The 26348-nt window shown below is 44.9% G+C and overlaps 1 protein-coding gene, 1 long non-coding RNA gene and 1 pseudogene across 2 annotated transcripts; 1 reads left to right on the forward strand and 2 right to left on the reverse strand.

The window, feature by feature from the left end:
- Positions 1-7314: 7314 nt before the first annotated feature.
- Positions 7315-8963, reverse strand: LOC147961601 (uncharacterized). Its single transcript, XM_087533578.1, has 5 exons — positions 8872-8963; positions 8662-8785; positions 8253-8352; positions 7579-7720; positions 7315-7495 (listed from the first exon to the last, which is right to left on the reverse strand). Exons 1-5 carry the CDS (start codon positions 8961-8963, stop codon positions 7375-7377), a joined length of 579 nt encoding a protein of 192 aa, XP_087389704.1. The 3' UTR covers positions 7315-7374.
- A 6890-nt stretch (positions 8964-15853) lies between these two features.
- Positions 15854-17062, reverse strand: LOC147961602 (uncharacterized; annotated as a pseudogene).
- Positions 17063-23054: 5992 nt separating this feature from the next.
- LOC147961603 (uncharacterized) lies at positions 23055-26035 on the forward strand. The gene is made up of 3 exons (XR_015612136.1): positions 23055-23695; positions 24415-24775; positions 25951-26035. It is a non-coding gene; the product is annotated as an uncharacterized LOC147961603 (long non-coding RNA).
- Positions 26036-26348: the final 313 nt, after the last annotated feature.

The raw sequence follows: 26348 nt of genomic DNA on the forward strand, positions 1-26348 counted from the left end.
TAAGTTACGTCCTGGAAGCACCGCTAGGTGCCAGGCCTGCTGCTGATGCAACTGACGACGTTAAGGACGTCTGGCAGAGCAAAGCTGATGACTACTCGATAGTTCAATGTGCCATGCTTTACGGCTTAGAATCGGGTCTTCAACGACGTTTTGAACGTCATGGAGCATATGAGATGTTCCAGGAGTTGAAGTTAATATTTCAAGCAAATGCCCGGATTGAGAGATATGAAGTCTCCAATAAGTTCTATAGCTGCAAGATGGAGGAGAACAGTTCTGTCAGTGATCATATACTCAAAATGTCTGAGTATAATAATCACTTGATTCAATTGGGATTTAATCTTCCAGATGATTGCGTCATTGACAGAGTTCTCCAATCACTTCCACCTAGCTACAAGAGCTTCGTGATGAACTATAATATGCAAGGGATGGATAATACAATTCCCAAGCTCTTCGCAATGCTGAAAGCTGCGGAGGTAGAAATCAAGAAGGAGCATCAAGTGTTGATGGTCAACAAGACCACTAGTTTCAAGAAAAAGGGCAAAGGGAAGAAGAAGGGGAACTTCAAGAAGAACAGCAAGCAAGTTGCTGCTCAGGAGAAGAAACCCAAATCTGGACCTATGCCTGAAACTGAGTGCTTCTACTGCAAGCAGACTGGTCACTGGAAGCGGAACTGCCCCAAGTATTTGGCGGATAAGAAGGATGCCAAGGTGAACAAAGGTATATGTGATATACATGTTATTGATGTGTACCTTATTAATGCTCGCAGTAGCACCTGGGTATTTGATACTGGTTCTGTTGCTAATATTTGCAACTCGAAACAGGGACTACGGATTAAGCGAAGATTGGCTAAGGACGAGGTGACAATGCGCGTGGGAAATGGTTCCAAAGTTGATGTGATCGCGGTCGGCACGCTACCTCTACATCTACCTTCGGGATTAGTATTAGACCTAAATAATTGTTATTTGGTGCCAGCGTTGAGCATGAACATTATATCTGGATCTTGTTTGATGCGAGACGGTTATTCATTTAAATCAGAGAATAATGGTTGTTCTATTTATATGAGTAATATCTTCTATGGTCATGCACCCTTGAAGAGTGGTCTATTCTTATTAAATCCCGATAGTAGTGACACACATATTCATAGTGTTGAAGCCAAAAGATGCAGAGTTGATAATGATAGTGCAACTTATTTGTGGCACTGTTGTTTGGGTCATATTGGTGTAAAGCGCATGAAGAAACTCCATACTGATGGGCTTTTGGAACCACTTGATTATGAATCACTTGGTACTTGCGAACCGTGCCTTATGGGCAAGATGACCAAAACACCGTTCTCCGGTACTATGGAGAGAGCAACAGATTTGTTGGAAATCATACATACAGATTTATGTGGTCCGATGAATGTTGAGGCTCGTGGCGGATATCGTTATTTTCTCACCTTCACAGATGACTTAAGCAGATATGGGTATATCTACTTAATGAAACATAAGTCTGAAACATTTGAAAAGTTCAAAGAATTTCATCGTAACAAGAAAATAAAGTTTCTACGATCTGATCGTGGAGGAGAATATTTGAGTTACGAGTTTGGTGTACATTTGAAACAATGCGGGATAGTTTCGCAACTCACGCCACCCGGAACACCACAGCGTAATGGTGTGTCCGAACATCGTAATCGTACTTTACTAGATATGGTGCGATCTATGATGTCTCTTACTGATTTACCGCTATCGTTTTGGGGTTATGCTTTAGAGACGGCCGCATTCACGTTAAATAGGGCACCATCTAAATCCGTTGAGACGACGCCTTATGAACTATGGTTTAGCAAGAAACCAAAGTTGTCGTTTCTTAAAGTTTGGGGCTGCGATGCTTATGTGAAAAAGCTTCAACCTGATAAGCTCGAACCCAAATTGGAGAAATGTGTCTTCATAGGATATCCAAAAGAAACTATTGGATACACCTTCTATCACAGATCCGAAGGCAAGGCTTTTGTTGCTAAATTCGGAAACTTTCTAGAGAAGGAGTTTCTCTCGAAAGAAGTGAGTGGGAGGAAAGTAGAACTTGATGAGGTAACTGTACCTGCTCCCTTATTGGAAAGTAGTACATCACAGAAACCGGTTTCTGTGACACCTACACCAATTAGTGAGGAAGCTAATGATGATGATCATGAAACTTCAGAACAAGTTACTACTGAACCTCGTAGATCAACCAGAGTAAGATCCGCACCAGAGTGGTACGGTAATCCTGTTCTAGAAGTCATGCTACTAGATCATGATGAACCTACGAACTATGAAGAAGCGATGGTGAGCCTAGATTCCGCAAAATGGCTTGAAGCCATGTAATCTGAGATGGGATCCATGTATGAGAACAAAGTGTGGACTTTGGTTGACTTGCCCAATGATCGGCAAGCAATTGAGAATAAATGGATCTTCAAGAAGAAGACTGACGCTAACGGTAATATTACTGTCTACAAAGCTCGACTTGTCGCAAAAGGTTTTCGACAAGTTCAAGGGATTGACTACGATGAGACCTTCTCACCCGTAGCAATGCTTAAGTCTGTCCGAATCATGTTAGCAATTGCCGCATTTTATGATTATGAAATTTGGCAGATGGATGTCAAAACTGCATTCCTGATTTCTGGAAGAAGAGTTGTATATGATGCAGCCGGAAGGTTTTGTCGATCCAAAAGGAGCTAACAAAGTGTGCAAGCTCCAGCGATCCATTTATGGACTGGTGCAAGCCTCTCGGAGTTGGAATAAACGCTTTGATAGTGTGATCAAAGCATTTGGGTTTGTACAGACTTTTGAGAAGTCTGTATTTACAAGAAAGTGAGTGGGAGCTCTATAGCATTCTGATATTATATGTGGATGATATATTACTAATCGGAAATGATACAGAATTTCTGGATAGCATAAAGGGATACTTGAATATGAGTTTTTCAATGAAAGACCTCGGTGAAGCTGCTTACATATTGGGCATTAAGATCTATAGAGATAGATCAAAACGCTTAATTGGACTTTCACAAAGCACAAACCTTGACAATGTTTTGAAGAAGTTCAAAATGGATCAAGCAAACAAAGGATTCTTGCCTGTGTTACAAGGTGTGAAATTGAGTAAGACTCAATGCCCGACCACTGCAGAAGATGTTCCCTATGCTTCAGCCATAGGCTCTATCATGTATGCAATGCTGTGTACCAGACCTGATGTGTGTCTTGCTATAAGTCTAGCAGGGAGGTACCAAAGTAATCCAGGAGTGGATCACTGGACAGCGGTCAAGAACATCCTGAAATACCTGAAAAGGACTAAGGATATGTTTCTCGTATATGGAGGTGACAAAGAGCTCATCGTAAATGGTTATGTTGATGCAAGCTTTGACACTGATCCGGACGATTCTAAATCACAAACCGGATACGTGTTTACATTAAACGGTGGAGCTGTCAGTTGGTGCAGTTCTAAACAAAGCGTTGTGGCCGGATCTACATGTGAAGAAGAGTACATAGCTGCTTCAGAAGCAGCAAACGAAGGAGTCTGGATGAAGGAGTTCATATCGATCTAGGTGTCATACCTAGTGCATCGGGTCCAATGAAAATCTTTTGTGACAATACTGGTGCAATTGCCTTAGCAAAGGAATCCAGATTTCACAAGAGAACCAAGCACATCAAGAGATGCTTCAATTCCATCCGGGATCTAGTCCAGGTGGGAGACATAGAGATTTGCAAGATACATACGGATCTGAATGTAGCAGACCCGTTGACTAAGCCTCTTCCACGAGCAAAACATGATCAGCACCAAAGCTCCATGGGTGTTAGAATCATTACTGTGTAATCTAGATTATTGACTCTAGTGCAAGTGGGAGACTGAAGGAAATTTGCCCTAGAGGCAATAATAAAGTTATTGTTTATTTCCTTATATCATGATAAATGTTTATTATTCATTCTAGAATTGTATTAACCGGAAACATAATACTTGTGTGAATACATAGACAAACTAAACGTCACTAGTATGCCTCTACTTGACTAGCTCGTTAATTGAAGATGGTTATGTTTCCTAACCATAGACATGTGTTGTCATTTGATTAACGGGATCACATCATTAGGAGAATGATGTGATTGACATGACCCATTCCATTAGCTTAGCACCCGATCGTTTAGTATGTTGCTATTGCTTTCTTCATGACTTATACATGTTCCTATGACTATGAGATTATACAACTCCCGTTTGCCGGAGGAACACTTTGTGTGCTACCAAACGTCACAACGTAACTGGGTGATTATAAAGGAGCTCTACAGGTGTCTCCAAACGTACATGTTGGGTTGGCGTATTTCGAGATTAGGATTTGTCACTCCGATTGTCGGAGAGGTATCTCTGGGCCCTCTCGGTAATGCACATCACATAAGCCTTGCAAGCATTGCAACTAATGAGTTAGTTGCGAGATGGTGTATTACAGAACGAGTAAAGAGACTTGCCGATAACGAGATTGAACTAGGTATTAAGATACCGACGATCGAATCTCGGGCAAGTAACATACCGATGACAAAGGGAACAATGTATGTTGTTATGCGGTCTGACCGATAAAGATCTTCGTGGAATTTGTAGGAGCCAATATGAGCATCCAGGTTCCGCTATTGGTTATTGACCGGAGACGTGTCTCGGTCATGTCTACATTGTTCTCGAACCCGTAGGGTCCGCACGCTTAACGTTACGAAGACAGTTTCATTGTGAGTTTATATATTTTGATGTACCAAAGTTTGTTTGGAGTCCCGGATGTGATCACGGACATGACGAGGAGTCTCGAAATGGTCGAGACATAAAGATTCATATATTGGACGGCTATATTCGTACACCGGAAGTGTTCCGGAGAAGTTTCGGATAAAACCGGAGTACCGGGGCGTTACCGGAACCCCCCCCCCCCCCGGGGGGGGGGGGGGGGGGTTAATGGGCCTAATGGGCCGAAAGTGGAGCAGAGGAGGGGCGGCCAGGGCAGGCCGCGCGCCCCCTCCCCATCTAGTCCGAATTGGACAAGGAGGGGGGGGCGGCGCCCCCCCTTTCCTTCCTCTCCTCTCTCCCTTCCTTCCCCCTCTCCTAGTAGGACAAGGAAAAGGAGGGAGTCCTACTCCCGGTAGGAGTAGGACTCCTCCCTGGCGCGCCTCCTCCTGGCCGGCCGCCCCTCCCCCTTGCTCCTTTATATACGGGGGCAAGGGGGCACCTCTAGACACACAAGTTGATCTTCGTGCTCATTCTCTTAGCCGTGTGCGGTGCCCCCCTCCACCATACTCCTCGATAATATTGTAGCGGTGCTTAGGCGAAGCCCTGCGACGGTAGAACATCAAGATCGTCACCACGCTGTCGTGCTGCCGGAACTCTTCCCCAACACTTTGCTGGTTCGGAGTCCGGGGATCGTCATCGAGCTGAACGTGTGCTAGAACTCGGAGGTGCCGTAGTTTCGGTGCTTGATCGGTCGGGCCGTGAAGACGTACGACTACATCAACCGCGTTGTTATAACGCTTCCGCTTTCGGTCTACGAGGGTACGTGGACAACACTCTCCCCTCTCGTTGCTATGCATCACCATGATCTTGTGTGTGCGTAGGAATTTTTTTTTAAAATTACTACGTTCCCCAACATTTTTTCCTTCGCGTCACGTGTTATGTTCTTTTCTTTATGACACCTCTTGCTTTCTCCTATTATTCTCATCCTGTATTTATTTTAAATAGGTTTTAATTGCATAAAAATATATTTTATGACAAAGAAGTAACATATCGAAAAGGATAAAAAAAAGAATGAAACATATAATTCCATTCCTGCTCTTCGTACCATCTCACTCTCCCTTTATTTTTCTTGTCATTCTTAAAAAAAATCTATTGTTTTTCGTGTAACAAAAGTAAAACTAAAAATAAAAAAAATAAAAAATAAAGATAATTTAAGTGGGTGTGTGGGTCCCACGAACATGTAACTGTGGGCGGCCGACCAATGTGCAACGTGTTGTTGCATATAATGGGTGAGAATCAATGACGAGACTTGCACTTGCGTGCCTAGTGGCATACATGCAACTGCCCCCTCGCCTCTCCCCCGGAGATACTTGCAGCGGCAGTTACGATGAAGACATGCAGTTGCAGTCGAGGGCAACACTTGCACCTGCATGTCTAGTGGTAGACATGCAACTCCCTTAGACAAAAAGCACCGCTAAGTTGCAGTCATATTGATGACATACAGTGTGAGTCAGGGATGACACTTGCAGTTGCATGTCTAGTGGCAGAAATGCAACTTCCCTCCTCACCCTCAGATAGAAAATGTCACTAAGTGGTAGTCACGGTGAACACATGGAGTTGTAGTCTTTTTTTTGCAGGGACATGGAGTTGTAGTCAAAGGGCAAAATTTCTAGCTGTGTGCCTACTGGCAGACGTGTAACATCCCACTCTACCAACAAAAACACTGTTGAGTTGTAGTCGCACTGATCTCACGCAGTTGCAGTCGGGGGGGTGGGTGGGAGCGGGGCGACAATTGCAGTTGCGTGCCTAGTGACAGACATGCAGCTATCACTCCCTCCAACAAAACACCACTAGAGTGCAATTGGGGACGGCACTTGTAGTTGCGTTCCTAATGATAGACATACAAGAAAAATGTTAAAAAAACAATAAAAATAGACAAACAAAAATAACAATATGAAAAATACAAATGCAAAATAAAATAAATGTCACAAAGAACACATAAAAATGTTTAAAAAATACTTACAATAAAATAAAAATAAACTAGAAAATGTTTTAAAAAGAAAAGAAAATGAAGCCGAAAAAACCAAGCCATAAAACATCAGGGGTGGACATGCAACTAGCTTACATCCCTCCCATTCAAGTTGCTTCAGTTGTAGGCAGGACGACACGCGTAGTTTCAACTATACTAGTGAACATGCAATGCCCCTCCAGGAGGCCCTTCTCTTGAGACCATCTTTGCATCTTCTTTAATGGGCCGAAATCGCTTGGTGCCACCACATACATACAGGGCTAATTCTCCAGCAGGTACATAGTTTCTCACCGCCAATTTTTCATTCGTTAGTCTATTAAGTGGAAGATGAAACTTTTAACAAATATAATGAATTCTTAAAAACAAATATAATGAGAAAAAGAAACTCTATGCACAATGACAAGAAAATAACGTGGCAACGCCTGTTGTTTCTTCTAGTTTTTAATCAATTTTGCAACAAATTAACCACCAAACACAATGCTTATGATAATTTTTCCTGTTAGAACACGAGGTAGCTCTAGTTGGAGCATAGTAGGCAGTGGGATTAAGGGTTACCATTTTCAAATTATTCCTAGCGGCCTAGCTCATGTGGATTGAAACCTGAAATCTAAGGGGTGGCAATTAATGGCTGAGCGTTGTACGTGCTAATCATTCAAACTAACTTCTTCTGATGGGTGCTCGAAGCTGCAGTCTTGAATGGCCCGGAGTAGCTCAGGCTCGAGCAAAAAGTCCCTGAAGCCTAAGTTGTGGATTCCGTCATAGCCCCTACGTGCATAGACCGTTCGTCAGAAAGGGAACAAAAAGGGGCGGAAAGAAGAAAAAACCAAGGAAGTTGAATGAATAATTACTCGTTGGGGCTTGCATGCCCAGTGGCGAGCTTGGCGGCGGCATTAACGACCTTATCAGTCCTTTGGGTGCTCGAAGGCGCAGTCCTGGATGGCCTTGAGCACAATGTCCCTGAAGCCGGAGCCGTGGATTCCAATGTAGCCCCTGCATGCATAGGCCATCCATCAGAAAGGGAGCAAACAAAGGGACGGGAAGAAGAAAAACAGGAAGTTGTAGTGGAGCTAAGGCTCCATGGCACCTCTTATCCCACTTACACATCACAATCCGCATAGGCACATTTTTTTTGTTATCCAACATAAAACAACATATGAACTTCAAACTTTGCAGAGAAACAAACATTCTTACTACAATGTGGAAATTTTATTTTGATTTTTTTCGTGAATCATAAATACTTAAGATAGCCTTTTTACTAAAAATATATCTCATTTTGTATATTTATGCCGGACCAAAAAAATCTAAAAGCATTTCACACATTGAAGTTTGAAAGTTTGGTTGACCTGCAAAGTTTAAAGTCTATATGTTATTTCATTTAAGAGAAACATAGAAGAGAAATTTTCATGTAGTAAGTTAGTTGACTAGCACAGATCTCAAAGTAATGTTGGATGGTAAGTAAGAATAAGGAGTGTCATAAAGCCCGAGCCAAAATAAAAAACAAGAGAGCTGAATTAATAATTACTTCTTGGGGCTGCATGCCCGGCGGCTGGCTTGGCGGCGGCCTTGTTGTCCTTCTCGTAGTCGACCAGCCCTGTGCGCGTAGGCCGTCCGTCAAAAAGGAACTGAAATAAATTAATGAAATGATGAACGTGATCAGCATCTCTGCTAGCATACATTTGATAGCTTCCAAACACGTTTTTAATCAATTGTGCAATATATTAACCACCACACACGTAGCCTATGATTTCTTTTTGCTATTAAAACAGAGGGTAGCTCTAGCTAGTTGGAGCATGGTAGACGGTGAAATTAAGGGTTGGCTTTTACAAATTATTCCTAGCTGTCTAGCTCATATGGGCTGAAACCTGAAAGCTTAAGAGGTGGCGATTAATGGATCCAAGGGCGAATAGCTAACCGTAATCGAACTAACTTGCCTTCGGGGGGCCGTTGCTCCAAGCGTTAGGCCTGGTCTCAAGGCCGCAGTCCTGGATGGCCCGGAGCAGCTCGGGCTTGAGCAAGAAATATGTGAAGCCGGATCTGTGGCTGCCGACGTTGCCCCTGCGCGCACAGGCCGTCCATCAGAATGGGAGCAAGCAAAGTGAAGGGAAGATGAAGAAAAAGAAGGAAGTTGAATGAATAATTACTTCCTGGCGGCTGCTTGCCCGGCGGCGTCGACAGCCTTGTCGTCGTCGAGCAGCTCCTGCTTGTACACGTCGTTCTCCTTGGCCTGTCCCATCCTGGCAACCAAGGAAAAGGCGGGTGTCAATTCGAGTGAGAAACTCTAGAAATCGCACGCAGGAAGTCAGACTCAGATGTCGTCTCGCGGAGATAGAAAAGATGCGGGGGCGGGCTGCAAAGAAAGAAGCGGCAGGACCGCGTGATCCGCCCAGATCGAGGCTCACCTGAATGAATTGTGTCGCTCCATAGGGTACGGCCAGATCCAGGCTCGACGAGGAGGAAATCGTTGAATTGGGGATGGAGAGGAGTGGATCGTGGGGGAGCAGAGAGAGGGATGGGAGCGGCGCTAGAAGGAATCGGGGCAGAAACGGCGCTAGAAGGAATCGGAGCAGAAAATTTAGGGTTTCGGAGGTTTTCTATGACGAGGTGGGTTAATCCGGTTTGGGCTAAGAAGGAGAAAAATCGTAGCGACAAGTAGCAATGCGAATCTTGGCGCAGCAAATTCCTCATTTCCTTTTTTTTACACATTATAGACGCAAGCGCTCATACATACGCGCATACACCCATCTCTATGAACGCACACACGCACACCGTACCCCTATGAGTCCTTGCCTGTTAGCAAATCTCGATTCCAAGCTTGGTGTGCTCGTTTGTGACGAAAACGTCATCGTGCCAACCATGGTAGCAGCACCGGTGTTAAATGATTGTCATAGTAGTTTGCTTGAAGTTTGGAAGGTTATAATTGAGCTTTGTATTAGAGAGTCGAATATAGTAGAGCTCATGAGCTGGTTGGATACGGATGTGCGAATTCCTCATATGTTTGGGCGGATGCACCCCCTTATTTTCTTATGAAAATTTTGGGCAATGATGTAACCATTATTTGGTGAAGCATGCCCCTTCCTTTAAAAAATAAGGCACTGAGGAAAGACGGCGGTGACACGGAAAGACGGACAGAACCAACCGGCCAACTCCATTCCTGTTAGTTTTGCCTAAGTAGATTGATTTTTATCGACTGCTCTGGCGCCGAGACAAGGAGAACTCATTCCGGTGGCGTGGAGAGGACTTGCCCGATGTACAGAATCTGGCCTCGACCGGCTAGGGTGAGCAGCATGATTGTGTTTGCATCGAGGAGTTTGGCTGCGAGCTACGGGCAAATGACCTCGACAAACGTTGTGATTAGGGGAAATTTGCGCCGGCCGCCAACAGTGTGGCTCCATCATTCGGTGGTGGTGGAACAACAGTGGCATTTTGGATCTAAACTGTAAAGAGAATGGCAACGGTGGCTGGTTTCACGGTAGGGAATTTGGTGGGTGGGGGATCGGTTGTGTCGAGATTCACACTCCTCGGTATCACTCAAAAAAGATTTGACAAGAATATGACTTTATTCTTGGACAATTCACATATCATTTACAATTAACTTAGAGAAATCAAATGATCTATTGAGATGAGAATAGCTGGTTTGTGCATCCGCTACTCTGTTTTCTTCTCGGTTTGTAAAATCCAAATTCAGGAGGTCAATTAAGCACGTCTATCGACCAAAACTATACGAACAGGTCGTACATGATTTCCTTCCGGCTGAGAAGGTCGTACGCGGGTTACCTACGATAAATAGGCTTGGATATTTGGTGCGACCTAAAAACTCAGCCAAGGCTAAAAATTATCTGTGGTGTGCGTGTGGGGATGTGCGTCACTAGTGAGGCACTGAGGCCGCAGAAGAATGGCATTGGGAGGTAACCGCCCTAGGAAGAGGACTTCACAGGACGCTGACATGGACGATGATGATGATTTAGATGCTATCACTTCTAGTCTGTTGAAACCGACAGATGGGGACAATGCAGAAAAAGGGCGACAATAGTAGTTCGATTCTCCCGCGAGGAATAAGTTCTATTTATCCCTAGTTCCTGCCTCATGTCTGGGGAAGCATTACTAGGGAAAAACTTATACACATGATTTTACCAGCAGTGAGTTTAAAAATAAGGCGCTGCTGCATTGTAGTAGTAGCGCGCTCTGGCAGTACTCGCTGCTGAAATAGACGTAGCAGCAGCGCGCCTCCTCTAAGCCGCGCTACTGTTATAATTCCCACGACCCCGCCGTGACGCTAGTTCTAGCAGCAGCGCTTTTATTCAGACCGCGCTACTGCTAGGTAGTTTAACAGTAGCGCATTTGCCTTTAGAGCGCTACTGCTAAAACTAGCTATCTCCAACCCGCCCCCCATGCTCTCCTCTATTCGATCCACGCTCACACTCAAACTCACTCCCCCTCAACCCCCCCCCCTCCGGGCGCGCCGGTCCTCCCCCGCCGGCCGCCGTCGCCCCCGCCAGCCGCCGTCGCCTACCCCTCTTCCCTCTGTGCCACCGTCAACTCATCCTCCTCGCTGGACTCGGTACCGCCCTCCTCCTCCGTCCTCCCTCGACTTGCCGCCGGTCGGCCCCTCCTCGCTCCGCCTTCCTCCTCCGTCCTACTCTCTTCTCCCTCCTCGAGTCGCCCCTCCTTCTTACTCCTCCCTGCTACATTTTGATTTAGTAGGCTAGTTCATATGCAACATTTTGATTTAGTTGATATGATTTAGTTGATTTAGTAGGCTAGTTGATTTAGAAGATTTTGATTTAGTTGATTTAGTAGGCTAGTTGATTTAATGGATTTAGAACATTTCGATTTAGTTGATTTAGTCGGCTAGTTGATTTAGTAGATTTAGTCGGCTAGTTGATTTAGTTGATTTAGAACATTTTGATTTAGTTGATTTACTATGCTAGTGGATTTAGTAGGCTACTTGATTTAGTTGATTTAGTATGCACCATTTGATTGTTATTTTTTCTGTATATGGATAGGTAGATGCTTTTGTTTTTTTGTAATAAGTTATATTTTGGCAAAATGTAGGTGCCAATTTAGTTAAATTTGCCACTTGATTTTTTAATCAATTATCTTAGGCAATAGGGGCCAAAATAGATGAAATGTCTTGGTAGGTGGTACCCTTATTTGGTACCCTTATAATTGTCTATAAAATTGCTTCTCGCGGAAGAACCAAAAATATCACATGCTACTGTTTTTCTTTCCTGTGAAGTGGATCGTTAATCCTTTGCTCATATTGCTTTAGGAAAATTGCGCCGCCACCACCACCACTATGTTGACTGTGTAAGTCAAGGTGCGCCAGCAGCCTTGCAATTGGCAAGCTGTTCGACATCTACTTCCAGCCGAGTTTTCGTCATGCGGCGTAAGAAATTAGATGAAATGTAACAACTGTTTTATTTTTAGTGTTGGCATTTGCATTGTGTCATTTTGCTTTTTTTACACAGATCGTCCCATGCAATGTGAGGTTGAAATTCAACAAGCTGACAAGAGACACTGTGACATTTGAGGCTCTTGGGGGGCCGTACACTATGGAGGTCGAGAAAGGACGCAATATGTCGCAGATTGGAGGAGATGGATGGGCCTGTTTCCTCACCCACATGCGTCTTACTGGTGGTGAGTTGATTAACTTCTCCTTCAGAGCAGAAAGAACCAAGCTGGTTGTCATTTATCTCAACCTGGTGGAAGATGATGAAGATGACGAAGATGACGAAGATGATTCAGATAATGAGGACCCACTCGATGAAGATGATGAGAACTCACTTCATGAAGCCATTGTAGCAAGAATGAGGCTGAGAGAGGAGGAGGTGTGCAACCTATGGGACATAATTCCGCCACGTGATGACTTTGTCGGGGTGCCATTCGTGACCCGCCTGACAAGTACCATGGTCGATCGGCATGAAATGGTATGTTATACTGGCTGTAGTAATTTGATGATATATATATGCTTTATTGTTATACTTACAAATGCAAATTATCCGATGATATGCTTAGTGAATCCGATGATATGCTTAGTGTAGAGTCCAGTGATATGCTTTGTGAAATCTAGTCAATGATATGCTTTAGTGTAGAGTCTGATCACATGCTTATTAGTGTAGAATCCAAGGAACTATTAATAGTGTAGATAATCCATATATACTTACTAGTAGAATCCATGATTAATTAGTACAAATGCATAGTACTGTGTCTTTTGATAGTGTAGAAATCTAGACTTAATAGAAATATATTTGCAAGAGTATGTGCGAAGCTATTTATTAATTGATATATTTTTCTTATTCAGAAATTGCCAAAGAACCTATCTGTGAGTTGTGGTATCGAGCCTGATGAAGAAGGCTCAGCTGGACTACGCCTTACCGCAAGGGGCTCCATCACCACCTGTACTTACCGCATGGACACAGACGGTCGTACACACTTAAACTCGGTTGGGTGGAAGAGATTCCTCATTGGCAAGAATCTTCGTGTTGGACAGGTCATCCTAATTACTATCAGGAACACCCACCGCCCAGGCTTGAGGATGATGATCGTCGTCGATATCATCTTGAACTATATATGTGTGTGTGGCTATATCATCTAGAATTACATATGATGATTGTCGTCGATATCATGTAGAACTACATATGATGATCGTCGTCGATATCATCTAGAACTACATATGATGATCGTCATCGATATCACCTAGTACTGCTTGAGGATGCATGTTGAGTATATATGAAATTGTTATCTAGTACTCCCTCCGTTCCAAATTACTCGTCGTGGTTTTAGTTCAAATTTTAACTAAAACCACGACGAGTAATTTGGAACCGAGGGAATAGTACCTAGTACCTATAATGCTTTATGGCTTTATGAAATTGATATCTAGTAGTACCTAGTATCTCGAAATTGCAGTTTATTGAAGCTGAAACAGGGTGGTAATGATGAAAGATATAGCAGTAGCGTGGGGCTAGAAAATCGCTAAAGCTAACTAATAGTAGCGCGTTCCGGAAAAGCGCTGTTGAAATAGTCAATAGTAGTAGTGCGGGTACAGACAGCGCTACTACTAAGAGTTAGCTATAGCGCCATATTGGTAGCGCGGCCGCCCGCGCTGCTGATAGCCTCAAAACCTGAGCTACTACTAGGGTTTTCCCTAGTAGTGAAGGGGTGATGTCTCCCACCTTAACACCTCTTTCACCTTCAGCATATGTGTCAATGAGAGATTGAAGAGGCCGAATAAAGAACATTCCACAGAAGAATGATACTCTGGCATTATTGCCGGGCCCAATGAATTTGTTACTTTGGAACTGTCGCGGGTTGAGCGACCACACAACAGTTCATGAACTGCGCGATCTCATGCCGAAGTCTGTGATACATCACTGATATATCTATAAACTTTGTATATTTCACGCCTATTAACTTCTAAGTGTGCAATGTTTCTAATTTTTTTAGGGACCAACGTATTAATTCAATGCTCACTTCTAGTTCCTATTTTTTGTTATTTTTGGAATTTCAGAAAAAAAAATCACCAAACAAAAATTCCTCAATAAAATCTGAGAAAATGATAGCGTGTTTTTGTAGCACTAGAGGACTAGAGTGCCAAGGCCCATCATCTGGAGGGGCATGGTGGGCCCGCAAGGCCTAGGCACCTAGTGAAGGTGCCCGTCTTACAAATGCGCCTATGACATGTGGGGCTTTCCTCCCTCCTCTGTGGCTTCGGTGGCCAATTGCTTTATATACTCTTGAAACCCTACCCTGGATAATTGTGAATTTTTTCGCCGCCACTTTGTGATTCTGAGGGCGATCTTCATACTCAACCCTTTTCGTTACTCTCCAAAGGGAGAACTCGTTTGCATCATCACCAACATCGATCCTCATGCTTCTAGATAAGTTATAAGTAGCACTACAACATATCCGAACACTATTGATCGTGCATCACTGACCGGCCACTGGCCATACGTTAGTGATGAGCACTACCACTGACCTGCCATAAGCACTTTGGTGCTCGGCCGGACGCTTATCACAGACTGAAAAACAATTGCCTGTTTGTGATACGGTGATTCTAAATGAAAAGGCTGCTCCATTTGACATGTCTGAGTTTTCCTTCTAAATTCGACCCTTAGTCTTTCCCACCCGTCAGTGATGTTGTTTAGTTCGGTTGTTATATGCAACCTCCATGGCTCATGTACATTACAACCCTCCCCGCCCATGGCCGAGCACCAGCCACTTTAGCTTTCAGTTTGTCCTGCCCGGCATCATCGAACGTGTGTTGCCAGCCAATGCGGGGCACTACTCTGACACGGCAGCACCCATGTCGTCCCCAGCGGCATTCTGTTTCATGAGTCGCATGTACGGTCACGTGACTATAGACCCCCTCCTCCCCCCCCCCCTCAATCGTTCTTATGGTGGTGCCGGTGTTGATATGCCACAGTAGTAAGATTCATTCCTTGTAGGTGCCGATGTATATTCTTCCATGCATGCTTTCATGAACTTAGAGGTGAAAATATTACAATTCTTCTGAATGTTACAATTGGTATGTGCGGCGATACATATTATGTTATGCGTAGTTAGAGGTGACAATGTTACAATTTTTATGAATGATACAATTGGTATGTGTGATGATACATATACTATTATATATGCATTTTTAGAGGTGACAATCTATATTATTTTATGCATTCTTGTAGGTACTGATGTACTCTGCTATGCATGCTTGCACAACTCACCATCTGTCATAAGAAAACATATAAAATCCATGATATGTCATTATGCATTCCATGCGATTACATGAACATGTATGTGATACCGGAGGCAGCATATCACTTGGAAAGTGTTTGATTTGCCTAGATACCGATCAAACATTTATATTTTTTTATCCTTTTGTATTTCACTGCGCACAATATTAGCATAACGCACAATGGAAGCTAGACCAAAGTAGTAAACAAATCAGCAAGAGGTAAACCTTGCATTCCTCCTTCATTGCTGGGAACTAAGGATGCCAGTTACCGGCCCATTCACATTTTTAATGGTCAAACAGATATAAGCATATAGCAGCATCATGTACATTAATTGTAACTAGCAGACCACATTTATATAGGCAGATTAAAAAGAGGCAAACCTAAGCTAGCAGTGTTATTCTTTCAGCAGATCACGTCCTTCCTTCATCAGAGGGAATTTTGGAGGCCAAACCATCATAAAGGGGCTGACACTAAACACGTAATCATCCTCTTCTGTCACGTCGTAAACCTTCTTCAAAACCTTGCTTTTGATATAAAAAAGGTAGAGGGCATTGTCCGCCTCGATCTCAGAATTGGACCCAGGTGCATGTACATCTGCATCCTTGAAACCATGACTTGGTATCATATGATTAGCACATATCTCACGTAAACAAATGGTATTCACAAGGAACCAGTTGGCAGCGCCATTATTGCCATCCACCCCGTGCAGCCAGATGCGTATTTGTAGGTCCTTGAGAGTGATGAGATGAACCCCAGAATCATCATCTGCGAGCGACAGCTTGCCACACCACGATAACACCTCTTCTGGGAGGTTAACTAACGACAGAGAGGCAGACACAAGATCTAGCACGATTAAAATATTGATCCCGCTCACATAGGCCAGAGTATAGATCTTGCCGTCACCAATCAAACTAGCAACATGATCGAGTCGTAGCGAAATACGGGTGAATTCGGTTGCAACCGAAGAGTAGATGGCCCTTATATCATCTTGTAAGACATACACATCCACAATTGTCTGCTGCCCTTCCACGCCCATTGCCAGATAGAAGAAGGACAGGCCGTCGTCGCCGCCTTTGAGGATGACCTCTCTGTCGTACTATGTGAAGCGGTCATCATGGATGCTGCTGGTTTGCGGAACTGGCGGGAGGATGGTCGTGTATCTCCCAGGGTAGAGCGGGCATCGGACTGTTCTTACTGGTGGGCCGTCGTGCAGGTAGGAGGTGAGTAGGAGGAGGCCGTTCCAGCAATCCACACAGAAGCCGAAGCTGTCGCTGCCCAAGGTGCCCAAATCGAAGTTTGCAGGGTGGACAACGGCAGCGAGCTCAGGGGGCTGAGGCATCGGCACGAACCGCGGTGGCTTGGTGCCTCCAGTTTTGATGTAGAAGCCGAGGAAACTGGGTGGGTGGAGGTCGCGGAAGCGGCGGAGGAAGACGGGGTCGGAGGCAAGGCGGAGCCAGCTCTTGCAGACTAGAGCGGTGTGGACGAGGCTGGTGGGGAAGGCGACGCGGAGGAGGATCTCGCCGAGGAGATCGTCGTCGTCGAGAACGGCCGAGGTGGCCGCTGTGGCCGGTGGCGGCGATCGCGGCGCCCCGAGTGCTTCCATGGTTTGGTGATCTGATGAGATGAGATTTGGGCGAAGAAGAAAAAGGTAGGAGCTGATTTTTGTTTTTCGATGGGTTTTTCTGATATAAAACACCTGAACGCGTTTCGTTTTTATTACAAAGAGTTGCAAATCCCTGCAAAAAAATAATTTATGCACAAAGCTCTAAAATATTGTTTTTTCTCTACTGGTCTAGTATCTTGTTTTCTGCATCGTTACAAAGTTTTTTTAACACAGTACAGATACAAGCGCTCATACATACGCGCATACACTCACCTTATGAACGCACACACGCATACCCTACCTCTATGAGCACCTTCGACAAACTGAGTTGGCATATCATCTTGAGATGTACGAAGACACCGTAGCCGCCTCTCGTCGTCGACGGGAACGTTTTCTCCTACTGAAAGCGCATCGCCGGAAATCCTAAAATAAATCCAGGACTAATGCGAGCACCAGGACTTGACCCCTGGTGGGTTGGGATACCACTGTCTCTCTAACCATCCAACCACAATAAATTGTTGTGGCATTGTCAAAGAGGTCATAGACGATTCCGAACCCTGCATAACATGGCAACCCCAATAGATTCCCACCTCTTGACATCATATTGGCGCTAGAGGCGGGTGGAGTGGCGATGATTTGGCGGTGGAAAAAGAGGCAGAGATGGTCTTCACGCCTATCTACAGGAGAAAGGGGAATAAGAGGCGAAGGGCTCTCTCGATGATTTTTACTTCTTTTATTCGGTCGGAGTTTTATTTACTTGACACTGACAAAAGTCCTCCCATCACTCTTCATATATTCTCAAAGCATATGAGATATGATGACCCTAACTTTCTCTTCACAAAGACATGTAAGATGACTCAAATCAAGAAAGACATGTAAGATCATTTGAGTTAAAAAAGTACACAGAGGATATTTGCAAACAAAAAAGTAGGACCTTTTTTCTATATAAAGTACTTTTGGCACTTCATTTAAAACCACCTTTTGAAGCATGCAAACTTCAGCTTGCATGGTCTATCACAAGAGCTAAGGGCATCTCCAACCGGTCCCTTATAATTTAGCCCCTCAAATGGCCACAGATACCTTAACCCCTAAATAAATCTTCAGCAACTATTTTAAGTTTTTGTATATGATGTAGGGTGAAATCCTAGATGGCCAATCTTTTCACACTTGAAGGGCGGAAAGGAACACTAGTAGAAAACGGGCCTATTGTCCCGGTTTGTAAGGGCGTTTTGTCCCGGTTCTTGAACCGGGACTAAAGGGTTGTTACTAATGCCCTGACCCTTTAGTCCCGGTTCTAACCAGAACCGGGACAGATGGGCCTCCACGTGGCCTGCGCGCTGAGCCCAGGCAGGAGGGCCTTTGGTCCCGGTTGGTGGTACCAACCGGAACCAATAAGCATCCACGCGTCAGCATTTCTGTGGCTGGAGTTTTTGTTTTTTTAAGGGGGGGTGGGGGTTTTGGGGGTTTTGGGGGGTTAATTTAGGTATTTCATATATTGTGTTAGCTAGCTAATTAATAGAGAGAAGTGTCCTCTCTTATGTCCGTACTTGGTCGACGCTACGTACTATACATACGTATAGAGAGGACTAGGCACGCTAGCTAGCTAGTAAGCAAACGAAGGAAACAGAAGATCGTCATGAACATATATGCATACGGAGAGAAGTGATATCGACCACCTCTCCTTCTCCGAGAGATTGGTCGAACAACAAGTTCTCGTATATCTATCCGACACTACAGACTACATATATACAATAATTATCTCTTACAAATATAATCTCCTAAATTACGGACGCATGGTCCACATAGTATTCTCCGTCTTCAGCGATCACGTGGTCAAGAAAGAATGCCGCCAATTTCTCTTGAATTGCTCGCATGCGATCTGGTGCTAGGAGTTCATTCCGCATCCGAAACATCTAATTTGAAGAAGGGGGTCAATACATATATATATGTGAATGAATGAAACTCAACACAAATGATGGTAATAAAATAAAATTGAGAATATTTTTATTTACGCACTTCATATTGTTCGTCAGAGTAGCCCCGCTCACAGGTCGTGTGGCGGATGGACTCGCAGACGTAGTATCCACAGAAATCATTCCCTTGTTCCTGCAACAAACACTTTACAAGAAATAGAGGTCAATCAAACTGATAAGCAAGAATACCAAATGGTATTGATGAAACTGGCGCTTGAATCACTAGGAGATGCGCGGAACATGCTACTATAGTACTTACTTTCGGGTGTCTAAATTCCAGCTCCTTCGACAGTCCCGGAGCTTTTCTGGTGAATTTTCTCCAAACCCTGCCGGACGAAGAAAACAATTACTTGATATCAGAAATGAACAAAGTTGCTGATATGGTGGATAATGATCGATTTAACTTACTTCTCGAGCATTTGAGTCATGCCCGCATACTCCTGGGGATCTTTTCGTCTAGAGTCCAAGACAGTTACTACTCCCTGCTCAAGCCTAATCTCTAGGAGAATATAGTGGTACCTGCGCACGCATGCATAACTCATCAATTACATTACTATAATCTGGACTAATATATAAGGGAAACCGAATATGCACAAGATAGTAACACTCACTTGAAGTTGTAAGGAAAGAGTATTATATCTTTGTGTTCATTTATTTTGAATGATCGTAGCAAATTGGCCTCGGTTTCTGCAGCATGAAATTTAACCTCAGTTGCATCTATGAGATATGTGTTAATGAACCCAATATCACCGACTTGTCTTTTCTTAAATTCGGCGATCTTCAATCTGCATAATTAATATAGTGAGGATAATTATAAATAAATGCAATGAAAGAGCTGAGCTATATAGAGAGACTTAATGACAGAAGTAGTAGTACTCACAGACAGTAGCAGGTGACCGTTGCTTTATCGAGGGCCAATTGATTGAAAAACTGATAGAACTCCTCAAATGGAATAGGCAACAGATCAATTCCAATGAGGTCATGCTCCTTTTTAACTCTCACATACAAAGTACTCCTCCCCCCAGACTCTCTGCAGATTTTCAAGTACCAATCATGCAATCTTCGCATCATCGTTGTTAGAGATTTTTCATCTTTGACGAGAGGCTTCCCGTACTCGTATCTGTGTATCTGCACGTCCATGAAATCATAATGTACATCGTCGGACAGGTAATCTTCAAGATTGCTATAACCGGGCACCATCCTCGGATCGACGATGTCGCTAGGCACCTTGAGTGGGGGGCACGATTGATTCCCTTGTTCGCCGAGCTGGGCAATTTGTTTCCCAGCTGCTCGTCGTTCTTTCATCCTTTGATCACTGATTGTACTTCCCGACCGCTCCGCTTCGGCCCATGTCTTTCCAATAATGCGCTCATAGTTGCCTTTTCGGCGGAGACTTGGGTGGTTTTGCCAGGGCAGCTAGAGTGCGCTTCACTTTCACCAGATCTACCTTCTCCTCCGGAGGTGGATGTCTCTTTGCTTTCAACCCTTGAAACCAGTCATCCACTTCGGTTCGTGCGATCTTCGCGTTCTCCTCCGGGGTCCTCTCGTATGGTAACTTCTCTGGAGTCTTCAGAGAAGGACCGAATCTGTACGTCCTCCCGCCTCTGGTTGTACTGCTAGACACCGGCCGAACAGACGGAGCGGCTGTCTTCTTTACTTGCTTACGAGGCGGAGGAGAAGGACTACGACGCGCTTGCTGACGAGGTGGCGGGTCTCTTCCGCCCTTGCTGACGAGGCGGAGAAGGAGGAGGCTGGCTGCTCGGGCGCGCCAACGCAGGCGGAGAAGGAGGCGGAGTGCCGCCACGCGCCGGAGAAGGAGCCGGCCGAGGGCCCTGATCGTCACTCGCCGGAGGAGGAGGCGGTGGAGGAGGCAGAGTGCCCTGACTCGCCGGAGGAGGAGGAGGAGGCAGAGGTGTCCAGTTCGGAAGGTTGATGAGCTCCTTCCGCCATAGGCATGGAGTCTTCAGAGAAGAACCCAGCCGAGTATCCCCTTCTCCGGTAGGGTGGTCAAGCGGGAGGTCCTCAAATCCCTCTGTTATTTCATCCACCATCACCTTAGCATATCCTTATGGAATCGGCCGGCAGTGAAAAGTTGCGCCAGGTTTATTAGGAAAAACAGAGCCAACAGCCGCCTTGACCTTCATATTAATCCATTGCGTCATAAGGTGGCAATTTTGAGCCTCCGTGATAGCATCCACGGGATAGCTGGCAGGAGCCGTCAAGACAAGCTCCGGCTGAAGCAGCTCGGTGGAAGCCACGCTGCTTCTCCGCTGAGATGGCGGGGTAGCTTCAGGGGAAGCTTCGGCAAGTCGTTTGCTGCGATTTTCTTCTCGTTCCTCTATCGCTTGTACCCTTGCGTGCAGCGCCTGCAGTTCGGTCTGCTGCACTTTCTTCCTCCTCTCGTGGCTTTTGTAACCGCCTGCGTCCGGAAACCCAGCCTTCCACGGAATGGAGCCTGGCATACCTCGTGTCCGTCCAAGGTGCTCAGGATTTCCGAGGGCCTTTGTGAGCTCGTCGTTCTCTCTGTCTGGAAGGAACGTCCCTTTCTGCGCTGCATCGATATAGTACCGAAACTTCTTCAAGGGTATGTCAAGTTGCTCGTCCGTCCAAATGCACTTCCCTGTTACAGGTCCAAGGATCCACCAGCCCCGAAGAACCAAGTCCGGCAATGGTCTGTCTAGTTCATTGTCTCTAGTTCGATCCCTTTATCAAGCAGATCAGTCTCAGCCTTTGCCCACTTAGGCCGGGGTTTGAGGTAGCCACCTGACCCCGTGCGATGGTGAAGCATCTTCTATGCAGCATTTTTCTTGTTTGTCTCCGACATCTTCTTACTCTTATCCGATGTCTTGTGGGCCACAAATGCGGGCCATTGATCTCTGATCTTCTCATATTTGCCCTTGAATTCTGGTGTCTCTTTTTTGTCGACAAACCTTTACAGCTCATTCTTCTACCTCCTGAATAGCTCTGCCATCTTCTTAAGAGCAGCAGACTTAATTAATTGCTCTATAACCGGCTTCTCCGGATCCTCCTCTGGCGGTAGGGTGAAATTTGCCTTCAGCTCCTTCCAAAGATCATCTTTCTGCATATCATTGACATAAGACACCTCAGGGTCTTCTTCAACTGGCTTAAACCATTGGTGGATGCTGATCGTGATCTTGTCCCTAACAAGAACCCCGCACTGAGCAGTAAATGCATCCTTTGTCCGGATGGGTTCAATCGGTAGGCCGTCGCGCGCGATTTCTGTGATCTCAAACCTTTCATCCTCGCGCAACTTTTTCTTCGGGCCTAGTCTCTTTACCGAAGTTATGCTCGAACTGGAGGGCTAGAAAAAAGAAGAAAGACGAGAGTTAATTAATATGTGTACGTACCAAAACAATGAATGCATCAATTAGCTAGTCTCAGCACAGGCTTAACTAATATATTTACCTGGCCGGACTCTGTTCGGTCACTGAAGCCGTCACCCTGTTCTTCCGGACCTGCTTCTTCACCTTGCTGTTCTTCCGGACCTGCTTCTTCACCCTGCTGTTCTTCCAGACCATCATTGTCGTTAAGAAAACACGACATGACATCACCTCCGTCTAAGATTATGTCCCGCAACCTCTCTTCTGCTTCCTCGTCTCGTCTGTGCTCCATATTCACTACAAGAAATCTGTTAATCCATGACGGACTTCGGGTGACGTTCCTGAAAACCGTCACGGGAACCGTCATGGATGAACAAGACGCGAATAACCTCCAAAACGGCAGCCCCTTGATGACGGGCATTGAAGGACCGTCACAGAAACTGTCATGAATCGACCATCTATGCCTTTTTTTTTCTTTCTTTAGTTGCCATATGAACCGTCATGGATGGCTTCTGCCGATGTGTCTGTTGTACCCGCTTATTTGGTCCACTTGTCAATCAGCCATATATAAAAGTTGGAAAGAAAAGGGCGCGCCTGAAATTTGAGAGAGCGCGGAGATGCAAAATTTTAAGTGGCCAACGCGGCAGGGTGGCAAAATTTCGAGCCAGCCCATTTATACTCCACAGTCCACACACACCTAACCCTAATTCCCCATTCTATCCTCCCGTTCCCTCAGCCGCCGCCACTCCACCAATCTTCCTCCGCCCGCTCCATGCCGGCGCCGCCGCAGAACAGCCTCACCTCTCCCGATCCATCGATCCCCTCTCTTCTCCCCTCTATGTGCGTCGCCCCCTCCCCATCTTTCCCACGGCCACGGCCACAAGCCCGTAACCCCACCCCAGTCCAGATCACGCGCTCGAGTTGCGGCGGTAGTGGTCGCGACAGGTCCATTTCCTCCCGGCGCAGATCAATCCGCCTTCCTCGGTCGCACTCGAGCAGCGCATGTCCCGCCGAAACCCATGATGCATTGTCCATCCAACCAGATCGACACCGACGAGAAGGCCAAGGTGGCGGTAGCGGCGCCGAGCTCGTCGTTCTCTAGCACCGGATTTGGAAGTCTCTAATGTCCCGTGCGACTGCCACGGATCCATCTTCGGTCGGCGGCGAGCTATGGTGAGATACAGGTGGCGCCGCCGCCACGGAGCTAGCCACTCCCTTCTGCCATCCGCGCTGCAGCGACAGGCGCTGCCTCTGCGGCTTTGCCAGGGGCCTCTGCCCGTCGCGTACGTGCTGCTCCTCCTCGTCATCTCCGTGGATGGGTTCGTCCCCTTTAAGCTCTGATCTTACCTACTGCAGGGCTAGTCGATTGGTCCGCGGTTCATTTGTATTCTGTCAAAGTTCATTGGTGATGTCCATGGCTACCTGTTTAGTTATTTCTGGGTACATGTGCAATAGATAGGTTCTGTTTCTTGGTACTCTAGAACTGGAAGATATGTTGTGTTAAAAAATGCAAGTCTGTATGTCACGGTCATGTTCTCAATCTGCAAACAAATAAATCCTTGTCATGCTGTTTGTCCATGTGTCCCATATATCCACTCTTCTTCATCGCATACAAGGAGGGGTTCTCAATATGAATTTCATGTCTGGCTCGGATTCAGATTGTTTTGAGTACATTAATTGGCCTGATATTGGATTTGAGTGCATTAAAATAGACCTGATACTGAATTCAGATTGTTTGAGTACACATTATTTAGCCTGGTAATTAGATTCAGATCTCATGTATTGATGTATGTGTTGAGTAATGCTACTGAAGTACTGATCCAAGGGACAACTGAACGAGCAACCCTGCTTTTATGCATGCGAATTTTGACCTATGCCATGGTTAGTAATGTTCCTCATGTGTTGGGGTGTAGTCTATTGTCTGTTTGTCTTAGTTTTGTATGTCAGTTATTTAAGTGCTTAAATGGCAGGTGTGGCAAACTAGGCTTCATCTGGCATTTTCATGGAATTAATGTGCTTGTACTGTTTCAAAATTCAGGAATGGATTTCTTGGAAGTTGGTCTTGTAGCATTTTCTCTTCAAGAAAATGGAGCCAGTGGTTATGATCTATTTTGGCACACAACTTAATTTGTTATCTCTGAAGCTGTAGCCAGTGTTGATGTACTTCTCAAGGTATGTTACTGCTTAGTCTTTATGATGCAGCTAGATTTTTCGTGATTCTGGCATTTTCATGGAATTAATGTGTTGCCGATCCTTCGCTCGTTGGACATACCTTGAGATGCATGATGTGCTCGCCAATGAGGCGCTCCAGCAGGGGCTCAAGGAGTACTCCAGCTAGCCCACACTCTTGCAGCTCTTCATCGACGGCGAGTTAACTGGTGACTGCGACATCACTATCGGTATGTATATATGTGCTTTCTGCCTTCTCCCGTTATTATGGTTCAGGACGTTGAGCCCCTCTGTTACTGGCAGTACACATACATGGTATCTGTTCTGCGAGAAGCTTGTTTTGTAATCTGTCATATATGTTCAGTTGTGGATGATAATGGTCAACTTGGCATGTGGAAACTCCATGTCTGCGTAGACGTTTCAGGCATATAATTTGCTCATGTTGAAGGCATGGTACATTCTTGTACCTGACAGTGTCCATGGCAATGTGAAATGTTTTATAGTTCATTTCTTCACATTCAACGTGCACATGGAACTCTACCTGTGGAATATGTGCTCTGTACTTTCCTTTTCCCACAACTATGGTTCAAAATTTGAGTCTTTCTGCTATGGTTGTACATACCGGCGATATTTTTTATGAATTGTTTTGTAAGAAACTTGTTCTGTGCATCAGACATAGAAATACATTTGTTGATTTGACGTACTTGTAGCAACAAAAATGAGTGGGCGGCCTATGGTTCCTTGAGTATTTTGTGTGATGTAGTGTGTGCGTCTGCTTCAGGGATCATTGATCCTATGCTCTAGCACTTAGCCAAAACTATAGTATCACAAAATATGCATGCCAGTTTTATGACTAGCTTTAGATGGCTTTGTGCTCTCAGCACCAACAACATTACATAATGTCAGCCTCTGGTGCGAGCTAATAACCATGTTGCTCAGATTCTGAAGTTCTGAGGAAGCATCTTTGATGTAAACCTTGAAACTGTATTTTATGTTGTTCCAATCACAAAACCTTGAAACAAAATAGAAATTATCACATTAATAAAAGCGATTAATCCCAAGATTCACTATGTAGTCCAACAAAATTATATGTTGTTCCAATCACAAAAGTATTTAATGTCATAGGATAATTGTAGCTCCGAGACCATGGTTGTGGTGTTCGTACAGAAACCAGCCCACTTGCTTCTACATTTAACTTTTAAGGTGTAATTTTTCATTAGTGAGCATGGTAATTGGAAAATGCTATCCATATACAAACCAATTGAAGAATATATATTCTTTAAAAATAATTGAAGAATAGTACATACATGAAATATGAGCTCGCTCGCCCCATGCCACCGGGGTATGCGCCGTGCCAAGATGCATTGCATTTTTTGATGTCGTCTTACAGTTTGTTGACGTGCAGGCAATGTTGAGCATGGGTTGAGTTGAGATATTGGCGTATAAGGTTTTCCCTCCAATGAAGTTGGCGGCAATGGCTGGATCCGTGTTCAGAAATGCATGGAGATGACCCCTGGTTGTCAGTTGTCGTTTGGCCAGCCTTGAGCGGGGCTGTGGTGCTGCAGAATTAACACAGGGTGTTTGTAGTTTTAAGTTTCTTTTTTTGCTAGTCCTTGATAGATGTATTGTTCGGCTATAACTGTAATCTTATGTTTTTTGTGCAAATTTTTTCTGTTGTATATGGAGTTGATTGCCTACGGACTACAACCCTCCGGTTTATATAGACACCGGATAGGTTTAGGGTTACATATAGTCGGTTACAATGGTAGGAGATCTTGAATATCCGCATCGCCAAGCTTGCCT

This window comes from Triticum urartu, chromosome 7A, assembly GCF_056163025.1.
Source record: "Triticum urartu cultivar PI428250 chromosome 7A, HENAU_Tu73, whole genome shotgun sequence".
Classification (NCBI taxonomy): Eukaryota; Viridiplantae; Streptophyta; class Magnoliopsida; order Poales; family Poaceae; genus Triticum; species Triticum urartu.

Bases quoted from the DNA above. Each gene is read 5' to 3' on its own strand.
- LOC147961601 (XM_087533578.1), bottom strand. From the start codon at position 8,963: ATGGGACAGGCCAAGGAGAACGACGTGTACAAGCAGGAGCTGCTCGAC. The intron at 8,353-8,661 runs GCAAGTTAGTTC...AATTTATTTCAG, and splicing joins GGAGCAACGGCCCCCCGAAG to TTCCTTTTTGACGGACGGCC. The intron at 7,496-7,578 runs GTAATTATTCAT...CTATGCACGTAG, and splicing joins GGGCATGCAAGCCCCAACGA to GGGCTATGACGGAATCCACA.